The following is a 19,934-nucleotide window of genomic DNA, read 5'->3' on the forward strand; positions in this document are numbered from 1 at the left end:
CCTCCAGTGGAAGTTTGGCAGTTTACTTTTTACTTTCTTATTTTTAAAGCAGTGACAGTAAAACAATCGTGAAGAATTACTTATCTATCTGAGGAAAATTTGTCTTAGCCACAGCGCACAGGAGGAAAAGGAAAATAGACAGCAATGATTTTTGTGAAACAACATGGCTGGCAGGCTGAGGAGCTATCTCCTGTGAAGGAAAAAAAGTCTGAATCCTTGAAGAAAACACATTTGTAGTCTGAGTAACTAGACGCCTCAAGAGGTTCCAAACACATTTGTCAAGGCTCTGAGAAGAGATCATTTTCTGAAATACTGCTGAGGCATGGACAAGACAAAAACATTCAGAGTCCCAGGAGAATTCACTATGCAGGTATTTGAGCTCACAGGAATTTAGAGGCGAATAAGAATTAAAGGGCCCAGTGGTGCACGGAACTGTACACATGCAACAAAACCTACCAACTCTTCTATGAAGTCAGAGAACACAACCTAATGTGCTGGAGGAGTGGAAGAGGAAATCGTAAACCTACACAAGACAAAAATGGTGTAAAGTTTCCAAGTCTAGTTAATGTAAGATTTTTTTTTTGCAAGTGACTAGAATCTGCTGATGCTTCAGGGGGAGTGTATAATTCATAACAATACTCACAATACTGATTAGTATGCCATCACGAAGTTGCAGTGGAAAATGTAACATTGGACATAAAGGAAAAACAACAACATACATTCAAGGAAAGTACTGTACACTTCCATTGTTCCTACCAAAATCATTACGTAGTTTTATTAGAAGAAATATATTTTTATAGGAATAGCTTGAAGAAAATACAAAAAGAAAGACCCTACCTTCTCCAGGACTGACTGCTGCTGGTAGACTGTTCCAATCTAGGGTCCACCTAGGGCAGGGATGAGGAGAAAACTTTGCTTCAATACCGCTTTCCTGTGGGTAAGAAAAAAAACTGATCTCTCAAAGACAGATTCAAACAGGCCTTATGGTTTAAGCCTATGCCCACTGAAGTCAGTAGCAAAGTTCCCATTGACTTTAATGGCGCAGGATCAGGCTCTAAGATCCCTTAGCTACATGGTTGGACTACTGCTGTTCCATACCATACAGTTATATTTTCTTTGGCTTTCATCTTCCTATATCTTTTATGCAGAAATGAATGGATATTTTTACATTTTCTTTGGGTCTCCAGGTACTCATAGCTCTGAACAAACAACTGAAAAAATCATAGAAGACACAATATTAAAACGAAATACCAAAGCAGCATTTTATTTTTGGTTCTATAACAGCCTAATTTTTTTTTGTTTCATAATATATATATATATATATGCCAATACCATTGTGTACTTTAATAATTTTAACATCTGGTTTCCTCCGGTCATAAACTTTATCATTTTTTATTCAGAAGTTAAATAACAAAAATATATATAAATAAAAAATTATAGCTCAATAGTTCTCAGAGAGAACTCAGAATATACAGGTAGCCCTTAATGAGCTGATGAAGGCTTCCAAAGGTGTTTTCCAAGCACTTCTAATTAGTTACTATTTAGAGATCTGTACTATCCTAAATTCAGGCAGAACTATAATAATATGATTAATTATTATTATTATTGAAAATAATAAATGAAAATGCTGAATTACCATTAACTTTGTCATGGTTGGCCTTGGACCGCCTATAAACTGATAGTCTTCATGTTCTTCCTCTAAGTCATCAGGAATTGTAGAGAAGTCTCTCAGCTGCTCATCTGGGAAAGACAGCAAATCTGGAAATTGGAGAAACAGCATATTGCACTTGGCAGCAGCACTCTTTACTCCAGGCACTTCCTGAACTCTGTGGTACCAACTGGATATCAGAGGCAAATCTAATAGCTTTTTGTTGTGCTTCTTGATGAAAACCTAGACAATAAAGCAAAAACCTTACTTAGTACTGCAATTTTTTGCATTCAATCCACAGAAGAAAAAAGCTGTACTATAGAGCAAAGCTCTGCTCCTCCCTTTCCCCCAACATGTTATGGATGCTGGTGGACAGATGGATGGGGCAGAAGCTGACTTCACACCACCTGGAAACCTCCCTTCCCCCCCAAACTGGAATTTTTCGCTGTCTATTTGCAGACAGATTCTGTAACACCTTTGTGTTGCCCAAATACTGGATCATAATTATGAGTCTGGCCCCTGGGAGTCTTCCTACTATAACAGTTATAACTTTGGTTTGTAATGATGTTTCTGCTTTAAAAGGGTGCAGAAGAAGAATCCAGGATTAAATAGTGAAAAGTAAAGTATGAATGGTCAACCAAAATCCTTATGATACCTGTTTGGACCAAGTAGTCACTTAGTTATTCCAAAAAGCAGAAGAAAGGAAGAGGAAACAAAGTTGAGTGTGGTTCACCATAATTAATTCTGGTTCATATTTTAACTGATCTTGAAAGGAAAACGGGCTTCAAAATACCTAAGATACATAGTTAAAATAGATATAGTTGTGTTTTGTTATTTATATAGCACTCAAAATGTGTGCTAGCCATTTTACAGACAATATTTCAACTCTGAAGGCTTACTTGACAGAGCCATTTCTAAGTGTGGTAGAAAGGAAATCTTGCATTCTCTCCTGCTGACTTGGAGTTGTGGTGTGCAAGTATTTAAATTGAAATAGGGCAATTTATTTCAGTCTTAGTTTTCAGTGGTTATAGATGGCCTAAAATGAGAACCAATTAGCGTACATCTCTCCTTACTAGGGTGACCAGATGTCCCGTTTTTATAGGGACAGTCCCGTTTATGGGGACTTTTTCTTATATAGGCACCTATTACACCCCACCCCTGTCCTGTTTTTTCACAGTTGCTATCTGGTCAGCCTACTCCTTACACATATGATTCAGATAGTACCAATGGGAATTAAATGCATAGGATACATTACATAGGATAAGGTCACAGTGAATAAACTCTTGGGAGAATTTACTATGAGTGTAAATAATGAGGAAGGGTTTAATGCCAAAATCAGACAAAAGACCTTGTCGTGTTTGGAACTGGCTGTATCTGGATTTTTAAATCCTAGTTTGTAATTTTTATTTTGCACCATCATCAAATAATCTGTACTGAAACAATCTGTTCATTTTAAATTGATTTTAAAATGATGGGGCAGCAATGGATCTAGGATTTTGCAAAGGTCAGTTGGTGGGACCGAAATGCAAATAAGTAATATTATGTAAGACTGTTCATTAATCGCAGTTAACTCACACGATTAACTCAAAAAAATTAATCGCGATTAATCACAGTTTTAATCGCATTGTTAAACAATAGAATATCAATTGAAACTTTAATATTTTTGGATGTTTTTCTACATTTTCAAATATATTGATTTAAATTACAACACAGAATACAAAGTGTACACTGATCACTTTATATTATTTTTATTACAAATATTTGCACTGTAAAAATGATAAAAGAAACAGTACTTTTCAATTCACCTCATACAAGTACTGTAGTGCAATCTCTTTATCATGAAAGTGCAACTTACAAATGTAGATTTTTTTTTGGTTACATAACTGCACTCTAAAACAGAACAATGCAAAACTTCAGAGTCTACAAGTCCACTCAGTCCTACTTCTCGTTCAGCCAATCACTAAGACAAACAAGTTTGTTTACATTAACAGGAGATAATGCTGCTCACTTCTTATTTACAATGTCACTAGAAAGTGAGAACAGGCGTTCGCATGGGACTTTTGTAGCCGGCATTGCAAAGTATTTACATACCAGATATGCTAAACATTTGTATGCCCCTTCATGCTTTGGCCACCATTCCAGAGGACATGCTTCCATGCTGATGACGCTCATTAAAAAAATAATGCGTTAATTAAATTTGTGACTGAACTCCTGAGGGGAAAATTGTATGTCTGCAGCTCTATTTTACCCACATTCTGCCATATATTTCATGTTATAGTAGTCTAGGATGATGACTCAGCACATGTTCATTTTAAGAACACTTTCGCTGCAGATTTGACAAAACGCAAAAAAGGTACCAACATGAGATTTCTAAAGATAGCTATAGCACTCGACCCAAGATTTAAGAATCTGAAGTGCCTTCCAAAATCTTAGAAGAATGAGGTGTGGAGCATGCTTTCAGAAGTCTTAAAAGAGCAACACTCATATACGGAAACTACAGAACCCGAACCACCAAAAAAGAAAATCATTGCTTTGGATGGTTATGGAGCAGAACCAGTCATCAGCATGGACGCATATCCGCCAGAACGGAGGGACATATGAATCTTTAGCACATCTGGCATGTAAATATCTTGCGACTCCGGTTACAACAGTGCCATGAGAACACCTGTTCTCACTTTCAGGTGACATTGTGAACAAGAAGTGGGCAGCATTATCTGGTGCAAATGTAAACAAACTTGTTTGTCTGAGCAATTGGCTGAACAAGAAATAGGACTGAGTGGACTTGTGATCTCTAAAGTTTTACATTGTTTTATTTTTGAATGCAGTTTTTTTTGTACATAATTCTAGATTTGTAAGTTCAACTTTCATGATAAAGAGATTGCACTACAGTACTTGTATTAGGTTAATTGAAAAATACTATTTCTTTTGTTTTTTACAGTGCAAATATTTGTAATAAATAAATATAAAGTGATCACTGTACACTGTATTGTGTTATAATTGAAACAAATATATTTGAAAATGTAAAAAACATCAAAAAATATTTAAATAAATGGTATTCTATTGTTTAATCGCGCAATTACATTTTTTAATTGTGCGATTACTTTTTTTAATCGCTTGACAACCCTAATATTAATTCCTACATCATTAAGACAGAAAGTGAATTTCAGAACATCTATGCTTTGTACAAGCAATAATCTTCGAGATTTTGGCCATTTTGCAGAGAGATCAATTATATCAGTTTGTTGGTGTCACGCATCCTTCTCTTGCCTCCTGCCATCCTTGGTTCTCTCCACACTGACACATTGTGCCCCCTTTCCACTTTCTCCTAGTCTTTATACTTTATTTACCCCTCAGTTTTCTTCCTTCCACATCTCATTGTTTTCTGCTACTTCCCTGAGCAGACAAAGGGACTAGATTTTTTTCCTCCCCCTCCATAAAAATTGAAGTTCTAGAGAACAAAATATCAGCCACCAGGAAAAAGTAATGACTCACTGAGCTGCCATAACTGCTCCCCCTTGATCCTGCTACTCTACTCCACCACTGCAGCACCTCCAATTCTACCCTCTTCTCCTCTGGATCTGCCACCAGTCTGCTCTATTACTGCCAAACTTTCTGTCTTCTTGCAGCTGCAGCAATGAGAAAAAGGAGACTATAGCAGAGAAGACAAAGAATATTTAAAAAAAAATAAGCTTAACCAAAACAACATTATCTACAGAGATGTCAGAATGTTTGGGCTTTTTTTTAAAGCAGTGAGATGTAAAATAGCTTTCCTTCAGAAAATATTCCTCGATTTAAAATTTTTTTTTTAAAGTTCAGGAAAACAAAACCTTGAGCTATGACTTTCATTCTGTAAAACTTTAGGGTACAATCATTTAATAGTTCTAAAGAAAATGAAGTTGAATGGTAGACAAACTTTTCTCAAGCTATTTGAGTTAGATCAACAACTTGGTAGATGTTGAAAAAAATGGAAATGTAACAATGGAAATGCCTCTCTGACAGTGTTTTTATATATTTAAAAGAATCTATTTTTCCAGGTCTTTCTCTCTACAAGATGTCTTACCATTATAGCCCTTCTTGTAAATTAGATTAGCCACATTAGGAGGTCATTGGCCTGTGAGATACTATGCATTGTTGCCATGGAAATGATTATGCTACAAAACAGAAGACCGTAAATTATGATTGTAAACAAAAGCAGCAAAGAAATAACATGCAAGAAATAGAGCGTGTGTGTGTGTTTTGGATGCAGGAATTGGTAAAGGACACTTACCAAATGCTCAAAAAAACATACAGTTTATCTATGTTTTTTGTACTGTTCTTACAAATTAATCATAAGTAATTAGTAATAACTAGAGTGCAAAGACAAGACTAAAAAGTATCAGGATATTTAATTAAATATTAAAATATGTCCACATATTTAGAACATGTGTAGGAAAAGATTTACTTCGCTGAGGAAATTGTCTTTAGAAAGCAATTCCAACATGTGCTTTTCTACTTGACAATAAGAGTTGAATTATGTGTGTTTCTCTCCCAGATCAAAAACAATACACCTCTACCCCGATATAACTCTGTCCTCGGGAGCCAAAAATTTTTACCGCGTTATAGGTGAAGCCGCGTTATATCGAACTTGCTTTGATCCGCCGGAGTGCGCAGCCGCCCTCCCCCCCCCCCCGGAGCACTGCTTTACTGCATTATATCCAAATTCGTATTATATCGGGTCGCGTTATATCGGGGTAGAGGTGTACTTTTATTCTTCTTTTATTAAATTTAACAGCTACAATTAATGGAAAGAATAACTGCTAAATAAGGCTAAACTTGAGAAAACAGTATAAATGGAACAAGTATATTAAAAACAAGTCTTTAGCCTCATTATGTTTATATTGGTAATTAGTTATGACTTGTTAATATTTGCCATGTTGTACTTTTTAAACATGTACCACTGAAGCTCTTTATTTAAAGGTAAAAATAATGATGAAGTGTAAAGAACTAGCAACTACAAAATCAATGATTGAAAAAGGTATAGTCTAAATGTGGTCTGGGTCACCCTATTAGTGTAAGTGGTCAGATGCATTTTAAGATGGATGTTGAACTCTGCTGTTTCTGTCCACAATAGTGTAACAACTGGATTCAATACAATAGAGGGCTGGGCAAAACTGTGTTATAAGTTATCAAATATGGGTGATATAGCAGTAGGAGACACAGCATAACCATCTGAGTGATCATTCGCTTTGAAGGTAAGTGAGGTAGCCTCACCATGTTCCACCCCAGAGTTAGTTTTTTATTTAAATCATAAGCACCTGAAAACACAGTTTTAGATCATTATCTTTGGTGCGATCTAAAAAAAGGCAACATAAATGCACAATATATAAAATGGAGCAGCAACAAGATGCCCATCTCAGAGAACGGTGGTTTTGCTATGGCAGGTGTACTATATCTATGTTAGGGTTGGTTGTTTGAGGAGGTTTTTTGTTTTGTTTTGTTATTTTTGCCAAGAATTCTGGCCGCACCTTTAATTAAATGCAACTGTTCACACAGGACTCACAAGCTGCACAAGGTTAAGGCTCCAAGGCCATACAGAAGCAGCAAATAAACATATAACTTCCAGCAATACATATTGTAATTCTTCAGACAGGTTTTACTGGATTACTGAAATCCACAGAGCATCTGATCCAGAATCCTTCCCAGGCATGGCATCAATAAGTCAAACAATCATAAAAAATTATGCTAGGCTTATTTAGAAAAGTCTTGGAAAAATGAATGAGGCTGGAAGGTCTGATCGTTGTTAAAATATTAAGAAAACATTTTGCTTTGTAGCTTTTATTGGTTGAAACAATCCTTATAAAGGTAATTGATAATCCTCAATTAACTATGGTTGCAAAACAAAAACAAAAAACAAAAAAACACTGATGTATTTCTAATCTGGAGTCTACTGTAAAATAACTTCTTCACAACTCAAAGGAACAACGTTACTGCTACTCTTGGGTGGAAAATTCTTGTGACAATGCACACAGTCATCTGGAGATTATGTTTTTACCAAGAAGAGCTATATAGCAGGTTTTACTGCACATACCAATGTGAGTAAGTGCTTTTCTTGATTTTGGAGATTACTTCTATGAACCTGATTGACAGTATGTTCTCCCAGAACTGCTTTTGTTTTCAACCACCAGCAGAAAAATTAGCAAAATACAAAGCCTAAACTCACACAGCTCTCCTTTTGGCAACAGACTCTGACAGGCATTCATTGACCAGTTCAGATATCAAACTTTCCTGAAGTATAAATACTGAACATCACCAATGAAACAGATATCATTGCTATGTTCTTTCAAGTGCATTTTATATGTGTGGGGCTGCTACAATTCTCTCATTTCCTCACCTCTGTCATTAGAGTGCATTCCCTGAAAATGAAATACAGGGAAGTGCTGTGCTAGAATTACTCAAAGAGTAAAAATAAATGAAGATATAAGACCTTTTGTGCAAGAAATAGAGAATAAATTTATGTCTAGAGTCAGCGTATTACCTAATATATTTTCCTGATGAAGAGCAACTACTACAACTGCCAAATCACAGAGGGCATATGACGGATCAATAGTGGTGGACTACACTCACCTCTTGCACCCAAGACACTGCTAACATCTCACTATCCAAGGTGCCCCCCCTGGGCACAAAGATGTCCACTTCCTTAACTCTGCCCATGTTTTTCTGTGCCCTCCTGCCCTGTGCCATCATGCCACCCTACTCAACTATGTACAGTGAAAGAGGGATCTCTGCAATCAGTGGAGCTGGCACGATTTGTCTATAATAGAGCTGCTTCCATTCAACTCAATGGGCTGTTAACCCTGAAGCCTCTTTGCATCTTGTCTACATGGGATTGTTTTGGCACCAGATAATTACACCAACATAGCTGCACCAATACAAACCCATAGTGTGGATGTGCTGCACTAGTGTAAAAAGTGACTTGCAGAGGTATGGTTTATCTTGGTTTCAATGGTAAAGCTAAACTGAAGCAAAGAAATCCCAGCATAGACAATCTCTTAGTTTTAACCCCTCAAAATGATTGTCTCAGGACCTCCTATATATGGACATCTTAGCAACAAGTGCTACAGTAGTGTACTTGTTGCAAAACCAACCTTGGACAGGTAATAAATCAGTGGCATCGCCACAACAGAGCCAAAGGAATATTTCCTCCGCCTCACAGGAAATGTACCAGGAAGTGCCCAATAATGATAGAATAGTAAAAAAGAAAAATTAGGTATACATTTTTTTTAAAGGAGAACAAACAATCTGGCTGTCAGAAGTCAAAATGAATCAGGTATTATAAAAGGAAATATTTAAAGACAAAAAAAATCTGAAAATTTAGCTCCAAGGAAATCAAGAAATTAGAGACTACTAGAGGTCAAACTTTAATACTAACTTCTGAGGAAGTTTGCCATTGGATGATACTTGAATAACACTTAAGTTTTGCTGTGTGAAAGGAAAGACAAGGTGCTATATCACTAAAATGCCATTGTCGCCTCTGCATTCCTTTCCTTTCACTTTCTCCATAAAAAACCCTCTCACTTTTCTAAGAGACATTCGTTTTCTTTTAGACATGTCTACCCACATCCTGAAAAGATCTCATAAAGATTCATGTTTCAGCTGAAAAATGTTTCAATTCAGGGTAACATTCATATAAACAAGAGAAACAACAAAACTGTATCAAAATCAAATTTTGCCTTGCCCCACCAATATGCTGTTGCTAGAATTAGCATGCAGGAAAATTACAGCTATGACTATCTCACTCCTACTTACTTTTGTTTTACCCACATTATAATGCACTTTCATTAAAAGAATGTCCATTAAAAAGCTGCCTAAGACATCTTGATTTTGGCTTCTCATCTTGTTAAATAATTCATTTTATAATTCTCCCCCCATTTATACTTTGGACTTAATGAGAGCATACAGATTCCATTATCATAAAGTGGATGCATTCAACTTTAGTAAATATTCACACTGCTTAGGCTACAACTCAATCAGCTGATTAAAACTACAAAGTATTACCTTCCATTTATAGTAGGAAAAAGATTGAGTTTAAGGTCAGGTTTAACTAGCACATTTTAGTTAAGCCAGACCTAAACTTGACCACTTTTCCTAGGCAAGACAAACCCTACTAAAACACTTTGAAATTCTAACTATTTCTGGGGAATTGTCTCATAAGACTGTTCTGAATCTGATTACTGTCAGTAAAGATACACACACGTCTCCTTCTGTCAATTGTGTCTGGTTTTAAAGACAGGAATTGTTTACTGTAGCAATGTAAAGATGAAATTAGGTTTAAATGTTACAGCAGTGTAGAATCAGTTATCAACAAGCATAAAATAATCTAGTTAGATTTATGGTAACTGTTTGGTGTAATGGATGAGATAAAGATGTGTTTTGTTGAAAATAGGAGTATCTCCTGATTTGGAGGTATCCTCAGCGTGAGGGGCAAAATTAAGATTATTTGAGCACATGGAGTGATGGTGGTTGATTTTATGAGTAACTTTAATTTTGAATTTATGAGTTACCATTAGTAACTGAGAAAAGTATAGTATTCTCTTAAGGGTTTTTTATTCTTTAAGTATTTGGTATTTACAGACATAAATCCAGTTTAACAAGTTTTTAGTTTGGGAATCTACATACATTTAAAAAAATATTTAGGAATTGCTTCTTGACAGAAGTCTTCTGGAATCAACAGGCTACACAGTGATGGATTCCCGCCTCCCACATAAACATAGCTTCCTCTCTCCTGATCCCCAGATTAGACTCCTTTTATCTTCCACGTAGTGCTCTCACCTGCCACACCCCTCTGATTGGATCACAACTGATTCCCAGCCTGTTGCTTCCCCCTCTCCTCGGTATGCTGCTTCAGGTATGGAAGAGGCTACTGTCTGGGATGTCACAGCTTTTTACCTGAGTGTCATGGAGCATCTCTGGCCCCATGACTCTGCAGGAACTCCCTGCCTCAGTTTCCTCCTCCCAAGGATTTTCTCTCTCTCCTGGCAGGTCATGTGGCTCAGTCCTTCAGCTGGGTCATTCTGACCTCAATTCTCTTTTGAGGTAGGAAGTCCAAATTAAGTCCCAACAAACGAACGTACTTTTTCCCCACCTGGGCTCCTTTCTAGCCTGTCCCGGGCTCAGTTTCCAGGTTATCTTTAAAGACTCTGGCTCTAGGATAGAGCCCTAACTCTCAGACTTCTTCCCTGGAGTTTCTAGCACCATCTCAGCCTCTCTGTGAGGCTCTGGGATAGACTCCTGAGTCCCAGGCTCCTTCCCTGAAGTCCCCTCAGTCTACTGCAGACCCTCACTCAGAACCTTCCGAAGAAGCCTGCCCGCTCTCTGTGGTTCCTCCCAAGTTGAGCTTTCTTAGCCCTCTTACATGGCCTGGTGTCCATTAAGTATCACCTAAACCTCCTTAGTCCCACCCTCTCAGTCTGGGAAACAGCTAATTAATTATGGCATAAGTGTGGCTGGCCCCATCTCCCCTTAAAGGAGCCAGACACCAAGTGAAACCGAGTTTCAAATGGCAGACGTGACATGCTTTAGCAGACCCAGACAATTGTGAAGAGACACACAGCACAAAAATAAATGGCAAATGGAAGTGCTTGAAATAAGTATTAAAAGAAACACTTTTTTGAACATCCTGTGCACCAGAAGTATATTTCAGCACATTCTAATAGTAAATATATAGGATTCATCTGGCCCCTTACCAACAGCTGTCTCTCATATATTTTACATTTTAGTATTGATATCGAAAACTCTTCATTCCCTGTGATACACATACAAAACAATTAAGGGAAACTATTTTGTGCCGTGTAGGGTTACATAGTAAATACTTTGCTTGACTGTGTCTTATATCAAGTAGTTGTGTAACTTTTCAGACTCTAACAGATATGGACATTATTTATTAACTACAGAAGCTGTTTTCTTACCAAGAATTGATGGATGCATGGCAAAAGCACTACATCTGCCAGAGTGAAATAAAGCCCCTCAGCAAAAACATGCTCCAGAGGTGGGAGATCAGAGGTTTTTGTTTTCCTGATGTGAGAGGGCTCCCTGTTGGTTGTAGCAGGTATTTCCTGCACAACTAATTTTGAGAAAGCTACTTTCAGTTCCAAACTTGCAGGTTCTTCTTGGTCTTTGATTTCCGCTATTGTTCCTTCTTCTGGGCTAAGATTTTTTGTTGCTCTCTTAGCGAGGGCAGGCGCTGCAGTCTTATCACCTGCCTTTTGCTGTTGAAGTTTCTGCCTTCGGATTTTGTCATCATTGTGCACTCTGACAGGTTCTCCTAGCTTCTTCTCAAGAAGCAAAACCTCAGGTGGAATGGCCTGACACTGATCGGGAGATGCATTCAATAAGCTCTCAACGGCCTGAGGGATGCTGATCTCACAAAGTCTGGTCCACTGACTAACCTGTCATATAAACATAAACAAGCACAGTCTCATTAGAACTGTTTGGATTATAATACAGACATTCAAAATTAAGGGCATGATTTAAATCCTGTAAAGAGCTTCCATGTAAAGGCTGAAACTCCATCCTTAACATGCCACGCACACACACCCCTTCCCATGTGTACTTGCAATGTCAGAAATTCAAGTTTTTTATATATATATATATATATATATATATATGCATGCTACATTGTTTTAGGTGAACAGCATGAAGTTTAAGCTCTCTGAATTTCCTTGCTTTTGTTAGTTTACATTAAACCCTTAATAGACTAATTTCCATTATAAGTCTGGAAACTAAATTTTATATATAAAAAGAATTAATGGTGGTCTGGTGTGGTATAAATGTCTTTTATCGGCATCAATTTGGGATGGCTGTATTATCCAGAAGAGGTGAAGCCATGACTAAATTACATTGGTCATCTCAAATGAGTGCCAGTAAAAACGGAATATCGCACCATCAATGAATCCCACAAATGCCATTTATTTTACAGAAAATCGATTTCAGAAATGTTTTACACAATGTTGGGAATGCTTTTCTGCTTGTGATGGCAGAAATTTAAGAAATACGAGTCCAACTGTAATGATATCTTAACAAAATTCCAATTTTTCTAATTCTTTCCCCACTTTCCTCCATTATTTCTACTTAAGTTTTTTACAACTGTCTTTAAACTCAAACATCTCCTCTTGTTTGATTTATTCACTGGTACAATAATCCAGAATTTATGGCATCAAATACTCTTCTTTAGCAGAGTCTCTTAATTCACTCCTATCACTCTTTCACCATTGCAACATCTCTCTACACACACACAAAATTAGTTGCATAATCTCAGATTATAAACTCTTTTCACTGGGATGCTATGGACTTTCATGGAAATTGTTGCCCCAATGTATTTGTATTAATCTGCAAACTACACACTTAAATGCTGCCCCTTTTTAGGAATCGCACCATATATCAAGCCAAAATTTGATCTTTACCTGTGTCCTTGGTTTTTCCCCCCCAAAATATCTCTAAATAATCTTATATCAGTGAAATCCAATTCTTATCTGTACTACAAGTGGGAAAAAAAAGTCCCTTAACACTTCAAATGACAGAACAAAAAGCTCTCCACATCCTTTGTTTATATATAAACACTGATAAGAGTACATACTCTTGAACTAGCAACAGTAATAATTAGGAAGTACAAGTTTATTATTAGTCAAATCTGCACCAAGTACTATGTCCAGCGGACAACTCCACTTCTTAGAATGGTTTACAGTAGCCCAATCTTGCCAGTACAATTTAGTTTGATCATTAGTTAAGGACCCTTTCTACAAGGCAACTATTTTTTGTTTGGTCTCTTGGGTTACTGCTTAAATTTCATAATTCCTTAAAATACCAAATTTTAGGAGTGTATGTAATTTAAAATGTATTAAAATTAAAGGTTAACAGAAATTATTGTTAAATACAAAAAACGTCTAAGATCCTAAATTATTAACTATATACATGGATAGTCTTAAAAGATACAACTCCCCTAACTACCTCCACTCACCATATTTTAGCATCATCTAGCGGGCCTGATTTACCATTATATTACTCTAGTTTTACACAATTATAATGGCATTTCAAAGGAATTATACCAATGTAAAAGGAGGATAAAATGTAGTAATGAATGGAATGAAGGGGCTTACCCATGGAAAGGTTTAACAAAATTGAGATCCAGGGGAAAAATTTCAAAAGCACCTAACTAACTTAGAAAAACCTACGTCCCATTGATGAAATTTAAGACCCTAAGTACCTAAATCTATTCTGTAAATGGGACTTAGGCATTTTCAATAATTTTATCCCCAGGTTTGGGATTATAAATTTAAGATCTGATCCTTCATTCCTTGCAAACCCAAAATGGGTACTGACTTCAGTTTATACAGCCTCATTGATACCTACTGGCTTCAAAGAGAGTTTTGGATGTTCAAGGTATACAGGAGATCGGAACCTAATAGATTATGTGCTTGAAGTATTTTATCTTTCTCAGGGCAAGGCCCTGCATATTCCACAGCCATGAAATTTATTGCAGAATTGCATTCTCATTAAAAAGAAATATCGTTTCCAGTCTTTATGGTTGTAGAGAAAACCTCTAAAATGTGCACCAAGTGTAAACCAATGTAGTGTCATCTATCTCTGGATCTGCCGAAAATCTGAAATAATAGTTTGAACATGAATTGTCCCATCCATCTAAAGCAGAACGCTAAGACTCCACAATTACGTGGCTGCATAATCTGGCATTTTCCCAAGATGCTATGGAATTCAATATTTTGCTGCAGCCAGAAACCCAACATTTTGTTTACTTTTTGTCAAACTGTGCTACTGGGAACTGCCTGCAGCTGTCTATTGCCCTGCAGTTTTCCTCACAAGAAGAAATTAATTAGATTAGTGTATGCTCCCTGCAATGAATCCTGGACCTAGGCAGCAAGCAGGAGGCTGGTCCAGCGTGTAGCCGGGGAGTAGAGGAGACAGAAGCATAGGCTTGACCAAGGAAGCTGGAGAATAGCAGAGCAGCCACGGCCCTGATAAGCTGCTGAAGACCACTAAAAACTAAAAGGAGGATCTGTGCTGGACCATCTGGACAACATTATGGGAGCCAAAGGCAGAGCGTGGAGCCAGGGCACCTGGAGAGTGTACAATAATGAAAAACCCATCTTCAAAAATAATCAGGGTTGAAAATAAGCAACAATAAATTTTACATCAATGAGTATTTTCATAAGCAATAGTTGTATTTGTTGTTTTGGGGAATAGGAATGAAGGATATTTCATGGTGATAGAACAAATTAATGTCACAGAATTTGGTCCAGAGTAAATATGGCCATGGCGAAGGGTTATTATACAATTAAACTTGAATGAGCTCAGGTCACTGGACAGACCAGAACTAAAGGTTACCTTATGACAGAATATATGTAGGAACAGTTTAAGAAGGTATTATTTTTTAAAGTTGTGAACAAATAAGCAGAGCTTTTAAATAAGATGGTGTAGACAAGTAACATTCATATTGAAAAAGTAAACGAGTACATGGAATTTCTAAATGGCATTAAAGAGTTTCACAGCTTAGAGTACTTGACCTCCCTTTCTGGGATGTATGGAGTAGGCTCTTCATTGAACATGTTCTGCCCCCTACCTACATTACCACTGGATTTTCGTTTATTGGATTTTTTTGCACAGCAGCACCTTTCACTTTCTATGGTACAAAACAAAGGGGTTTTGTTGTTACATTTAACTTTTTAAATGTTAGAACTAGACTGACTCGAGTTGTAAATTATCAAGCCTTTCCTAGCACATGTAGCCCATAAGCTTGGTTCTGGACCTACACTACTATGTAACTAGATTTAAATATTGTCTTCTCTTTTACACACCTTCCAAGCCCTTAGTTCAGGATTCTGTATTTATCTTAGAAGAACTGATGTCATCCTGTACACCTGTGATAAAGAATACAAATTCACTGATTTGATTTAGGGGTGAGTAATAACACCAGCTCTCTCACACAATCCTAAAATCTGAGCATGGCAGATAAAAAGTAAACTGAATTTCTTTTAAAACAGATAGCAGCAGATTTTCAATGGGTCTAAAATGGAATAGCTCCATTGATTTCTATGAAACTACACTACATTATACCACCTGAGGATCTGGCCTATATTTTTAATCTTAAGGCTACTTATAGTCTGTTAAATATTTAGGGTGGTTTTTTTTTTTAAATCATTACCATTCACCAGAATCAATACAGCCACCATTGTACCAACAATAGGAAACCGTATGATAAAATATCTTAACTGGATATTCCAGCAGACATCCACATTAAAACCCAATTTTTAGTGTTAACTATATTTAAATATGTAACAGAAAAAGATGCACTCACTTCAGCACAGGCTTTTAGGCACGTCTTTTTAAACCCCAAAAGTTCCAAAACCAACTTCTTTGATGGATCTACCTCATATGTTTTCTGTATTATGTGCCTCAACACAACAGAAAGACCAGCTCGACAGAATTTGCCATTTTCTTCAACTATAGCAGGCAAACAGCAACTCTGGACAACCAAAGGGAGTTGACACCTTGAGATGAAGTGGACCTCTAGGTCACCAGGCTGTGCTTTGCCAAATAACTGGTCATCTGTACTGTCACTAGCAGGCACTAAGAAAACTTTGAATAATTTGCAGTCACAGTAGGACAGCAAAAACAAGGATATTGATGTGTGGAGAGGAAAGATGCAATCTTCAAATTGATGGGAGTACGCCAGGTACAGATGTTCTTCAGTAACCCCGCCTTTCATTTTCCTTCAGAGCTGAAGTACCTGAAATAGAAGTCAGAACAATAATATTTATAAAGAATATAGCATTTACGTTTTTTTGTTTTTGTTTTTAAAGACTTGAAATAATGACCGTTGCACCTGTTTGAGACAGGTGATTTTAACTTGAGACAAGCGTTCTTTTAAATATTTGCCAGTTGAAATAACAAGAAGTGTACTGCAGTCCCCTCTGAGATATGAGTGAATCCAGATGTGTATTTATATATATTTAACACCTCATAAATGAGCCCCACTCACACTCAATGACTAAGGCCCCAATCCTCTAGCTGTATTCACACAGGTCTACTCATGTGTATGTATTTGCACTATCAAGGCCTAAGTGTGGAAAAGGCACAGTATTAAGCCACCCATTCTGCATTTAAACTCATCTATTCTCTGCTAATAGATGCTCACCACCAAAAGCTTGAGGGAATATATTAGCAGTTATCTGTCATGAAAGAAAACAAACTGATCATGACTGAACTGTCAGAAATGGGTCTAGACGTGGTTCTCAAACTTATTTGACCCTTCTTTGTGTCTGTACTTGTTTACGCCTCCTCCCCAAGTACATACATCACCACCAAGCTCTGAAGGCAGCGCCACACCAGAAGCAACACAGAAGTAATGGTAGCAATGTGGAAAGTGATATTCGTCAATATAACTTTTCACAGCAGACTTAGCGCCCCATTGCTACCCTTACTTCTGTACTGCTCCTGCCACCCCAGGGGCTGACAGACAGAGCCCCGCTGCCTCCAAGTGAGGGATTAGGGGGAAGGGGGGAGGAGAGCCTGAGCCAAGGTGGTGGGGTTCCAGCTGTCCCCTTTATCCCCGCCTCCTGAGTGTGCATGGTCCTTCTGCACAAGCCCCAGCCACCTGAAGCTGACAGCCAGAGCACTTAAAAAACAAAACAAAACAAAACACACAGCTTGTGCCTCTCTTGACACATTCCCACACGTCTCTTGGAAGGCCCACCCCACAGTTTGAGAACTGCTGGTTTAGATTCTTTTGACTTCCCAATTGTCTCCTATCCTTTCCAAATTTCTTCTGCCCCTTCTTCTTCGTATGGCTGAGGTAAATGTAGAGCAACTATAATTTTACGTTTAGATAGTTAAGCTAGATAATTGCATCTGGAGTAGCAGAGTGTACTGCTGGCGATGCCTCCTTCGTATTTGTGAATTGGGCATTGAGTTCCAGGGTCTGTTCTGGGTGACTACAGTCACACATTGGAGAGTCTTTAATTTTCCATTATTGCAGCAAGTATCCGCATCTGCCATGGTTTGTGTGGATACGGTTTAAGGCTGCCCATAACCTTTGTGGGAGATTGAAGCCAGAGATCTTCTGCATGGGGTCTTTCATGCGGTGTTTTTTTGTGACTTCTTGTGAATTCCATTCAGCTTTGTAAGCTTCATCAGGGTTGAAGTTGCATTGTTGATGATTAAATGCGTGGGTCCAAAAAAAGCTTGTGTGACTTCAAGCAGAGGTGAAGGACATTGTTAAGGTCCTGGTGGATGGGAAAATGTTCATTTTCCATGATCCTCTGAAATTTCTGAAGGGTTGTGGCATCATGGCAAATGTATGGGGGCACAATGTGCGACAGCGCTGGCAGCCAAGGTGTTGGGGTCGAGTTGAGGGTTCCAGTGATGCACCGCACTGCAGTGTTTAGTTGGACATCAATAAGTCAAGTATGGTTACTTCTGGTCCGTACCGGTGCATAGGCTTTGGCTACAGAGTACACAAGAGCCATCGCTGATGTCTGTAACACTGATGCTTATGCTCCCCAGCTTGTGCTTGCCGGTTTCTGGACCAGGTTGACCCTTGTCTTCGTCTTGGTGGCTACATTCTTCAGATGGTCGTGGGAGGTTAGCGTGTGGTCCAGCTTCACTCTGAGATTGGTCGGAGTGAGGTCATGTCACACACTGTTGCCGCAGAAGGTCACTTTCAGGGTGTGCTTAGCATTCCTGTTATCAAGATGGAATGCAGTGACTGCTGTTTTGTGAGGATTTGGCTTGAGCCGCCATTTCCAGAAATATTCCTCTATGGTGTTTAGGTCCCTGTTCAAGGTGGACTTGATGTCACTGACGGTGGCAGCTTGAGTTGCCAGGGAAGGTCATCCGCATATGCAAATGTGCACGACTTCGTTGGAGGCATGTCGCTCATGTAAACATTGAAAACCGTCAGCGCAAATACTGAGCCTTATGGCAGTCCGGTGATGAGGAACTGGGGCAAACTGACTTCGTTGCCCGAGTGGACATCTAGCTACCTATTGCTCAGCATCATCCAGAGCAGACTGTGTTTCGTCAGGGGATGATCCTTGTGAGCTCCAGCATCAGGCCTTTAATCCAGACTGCCCCGAAGCAGTATAAATTAGAAAACTAAATAACTTGCTGTAATTTATAATTACAAAGTCTACTTCCTCCATACATGTGATCTTGATATAATTATATTAAAATATTTTTATTTGTATTAAACCTTGGTCCATTTTGGTTTATTCCTGACAAAAGGACATTGGTTTTCTTAAAGCCCAGTGCAGAAAAATTCAATAATTAAAAAAACAACAATAAAAAATGGATTTTTAATTACATACATTTTTCTTTTTCAAAATAACCTATTTATAATTAAACTGTAAATTACAACAACCTATACTTAAATTACAACAACCTATTACGGCCTAAGTTTGTTTTCTTCTTCCAATCTATGAATAAAAATAATATGAGAGAGGATTAATCTAGTTCTAAAAATGTGAAGGGCATGGTGGCCAAAAACAAGTACACCTTTACCCCGATATAACGCTGTCCTTGGGAGCCAAAAAAATTGTTATAGGTGAAACCGCGTTATATCGAACTTGCTTTGATCCGCTGGAGTGCGCAGCCCCGCCCCGCCCCTCCCCCAGAGCACTGCTTTACCGCATTATATCGGGTCACGTTATATCAGAGTAGAGGTGTACTTTAATTCATTCAATATTTTAAAAATCTGTACCATCTGTACCATCAATCTGTACCATCCTTGTTAGCAAAAAGAAGTACCAAATTTAGTGTAAAGGCTATGTCTAGTTGCAAATCAATATGCCTTAATGATTACCAATCAATGAGAATCAATGTTTCTTTAGGAAAATAACTACAAAGTACAAATGCAAAACAACCTTACCATTAATTATTTAAATCAAGGTGTCCTGCCCACTGATTTAAATCCCTATTAAAACGGTAATTTAAATCACTTTGATCAAACTGATTTAACTCAATCAAACTTGAGCCTTTGAATGGTTTTATGCAATTTACTATTTGGTATTCTTAAAAATGTGTAAGCAAGCACTTAGCGATTATGGGAACAAGCGCTCTAAAAGTCAATAAATATATAGTAGTCAGATCTCGCCTAGTATTATCATGCATTTTTAAAAAATCTGGTACTGCTCATGTGTGCATGACTATAGCAGCTGATTTTATGAGGCACAGATTTGTGTTTCTGAGATCACTATAAGGCCAATACAACATATTCATGTAACCAGAAGACAGCATTAGT

General features: G+C 37.8%; 1 protein-coding gene across 1 annotated transcript in view; it reads right to left on the reverse strand.

Annotated features, from left to right (window-relative positions):
• The window catches only part of GSTCD (glutathione S-transferase C-terminal domain containing), a 133,510-nt gene extending 117,107 nt beyond the window's left edge, over positions 1–16,403 (reverse strand). The window contains exons 1-4 of the mRNA XM_065405313.1: positions 15,993–16,403; positions 11,593–12,072; positions 1,637–1,891; positions 838–931 (exon numbers count right to left, since the gene is read on the reverse strand). Of these exons, the coding sequence (XP_065261385.1) occupies positions 838–931; positions 1,637–1,891; positions 11,593–12,072; positions 15,993–16,403 (1,240 nt within the window). The remainder of the gene's footprint in view (positions 1–837; positions 932–1,636; positions 1,892–11,592; positions 12,073–15,992) is intronic.
• Between the last annotated feature and the right edge of the window lie 3,531 nt (positions 16,404–19,934).

Source organism: Emys orbicularis, chromosome 5 (genome assembly GCF_028017835.1).
Source record: "Emys orbicularis isolate rEmyOrb1 chromosome 5, rEmyOrb1.hap1, whole genome shotgun sequence".
NCBI classification, from domain to species: Eukaryota; Metazoa; Chordata; order Testudines; family Emydidae; genus Emys; species Emys orbicularis.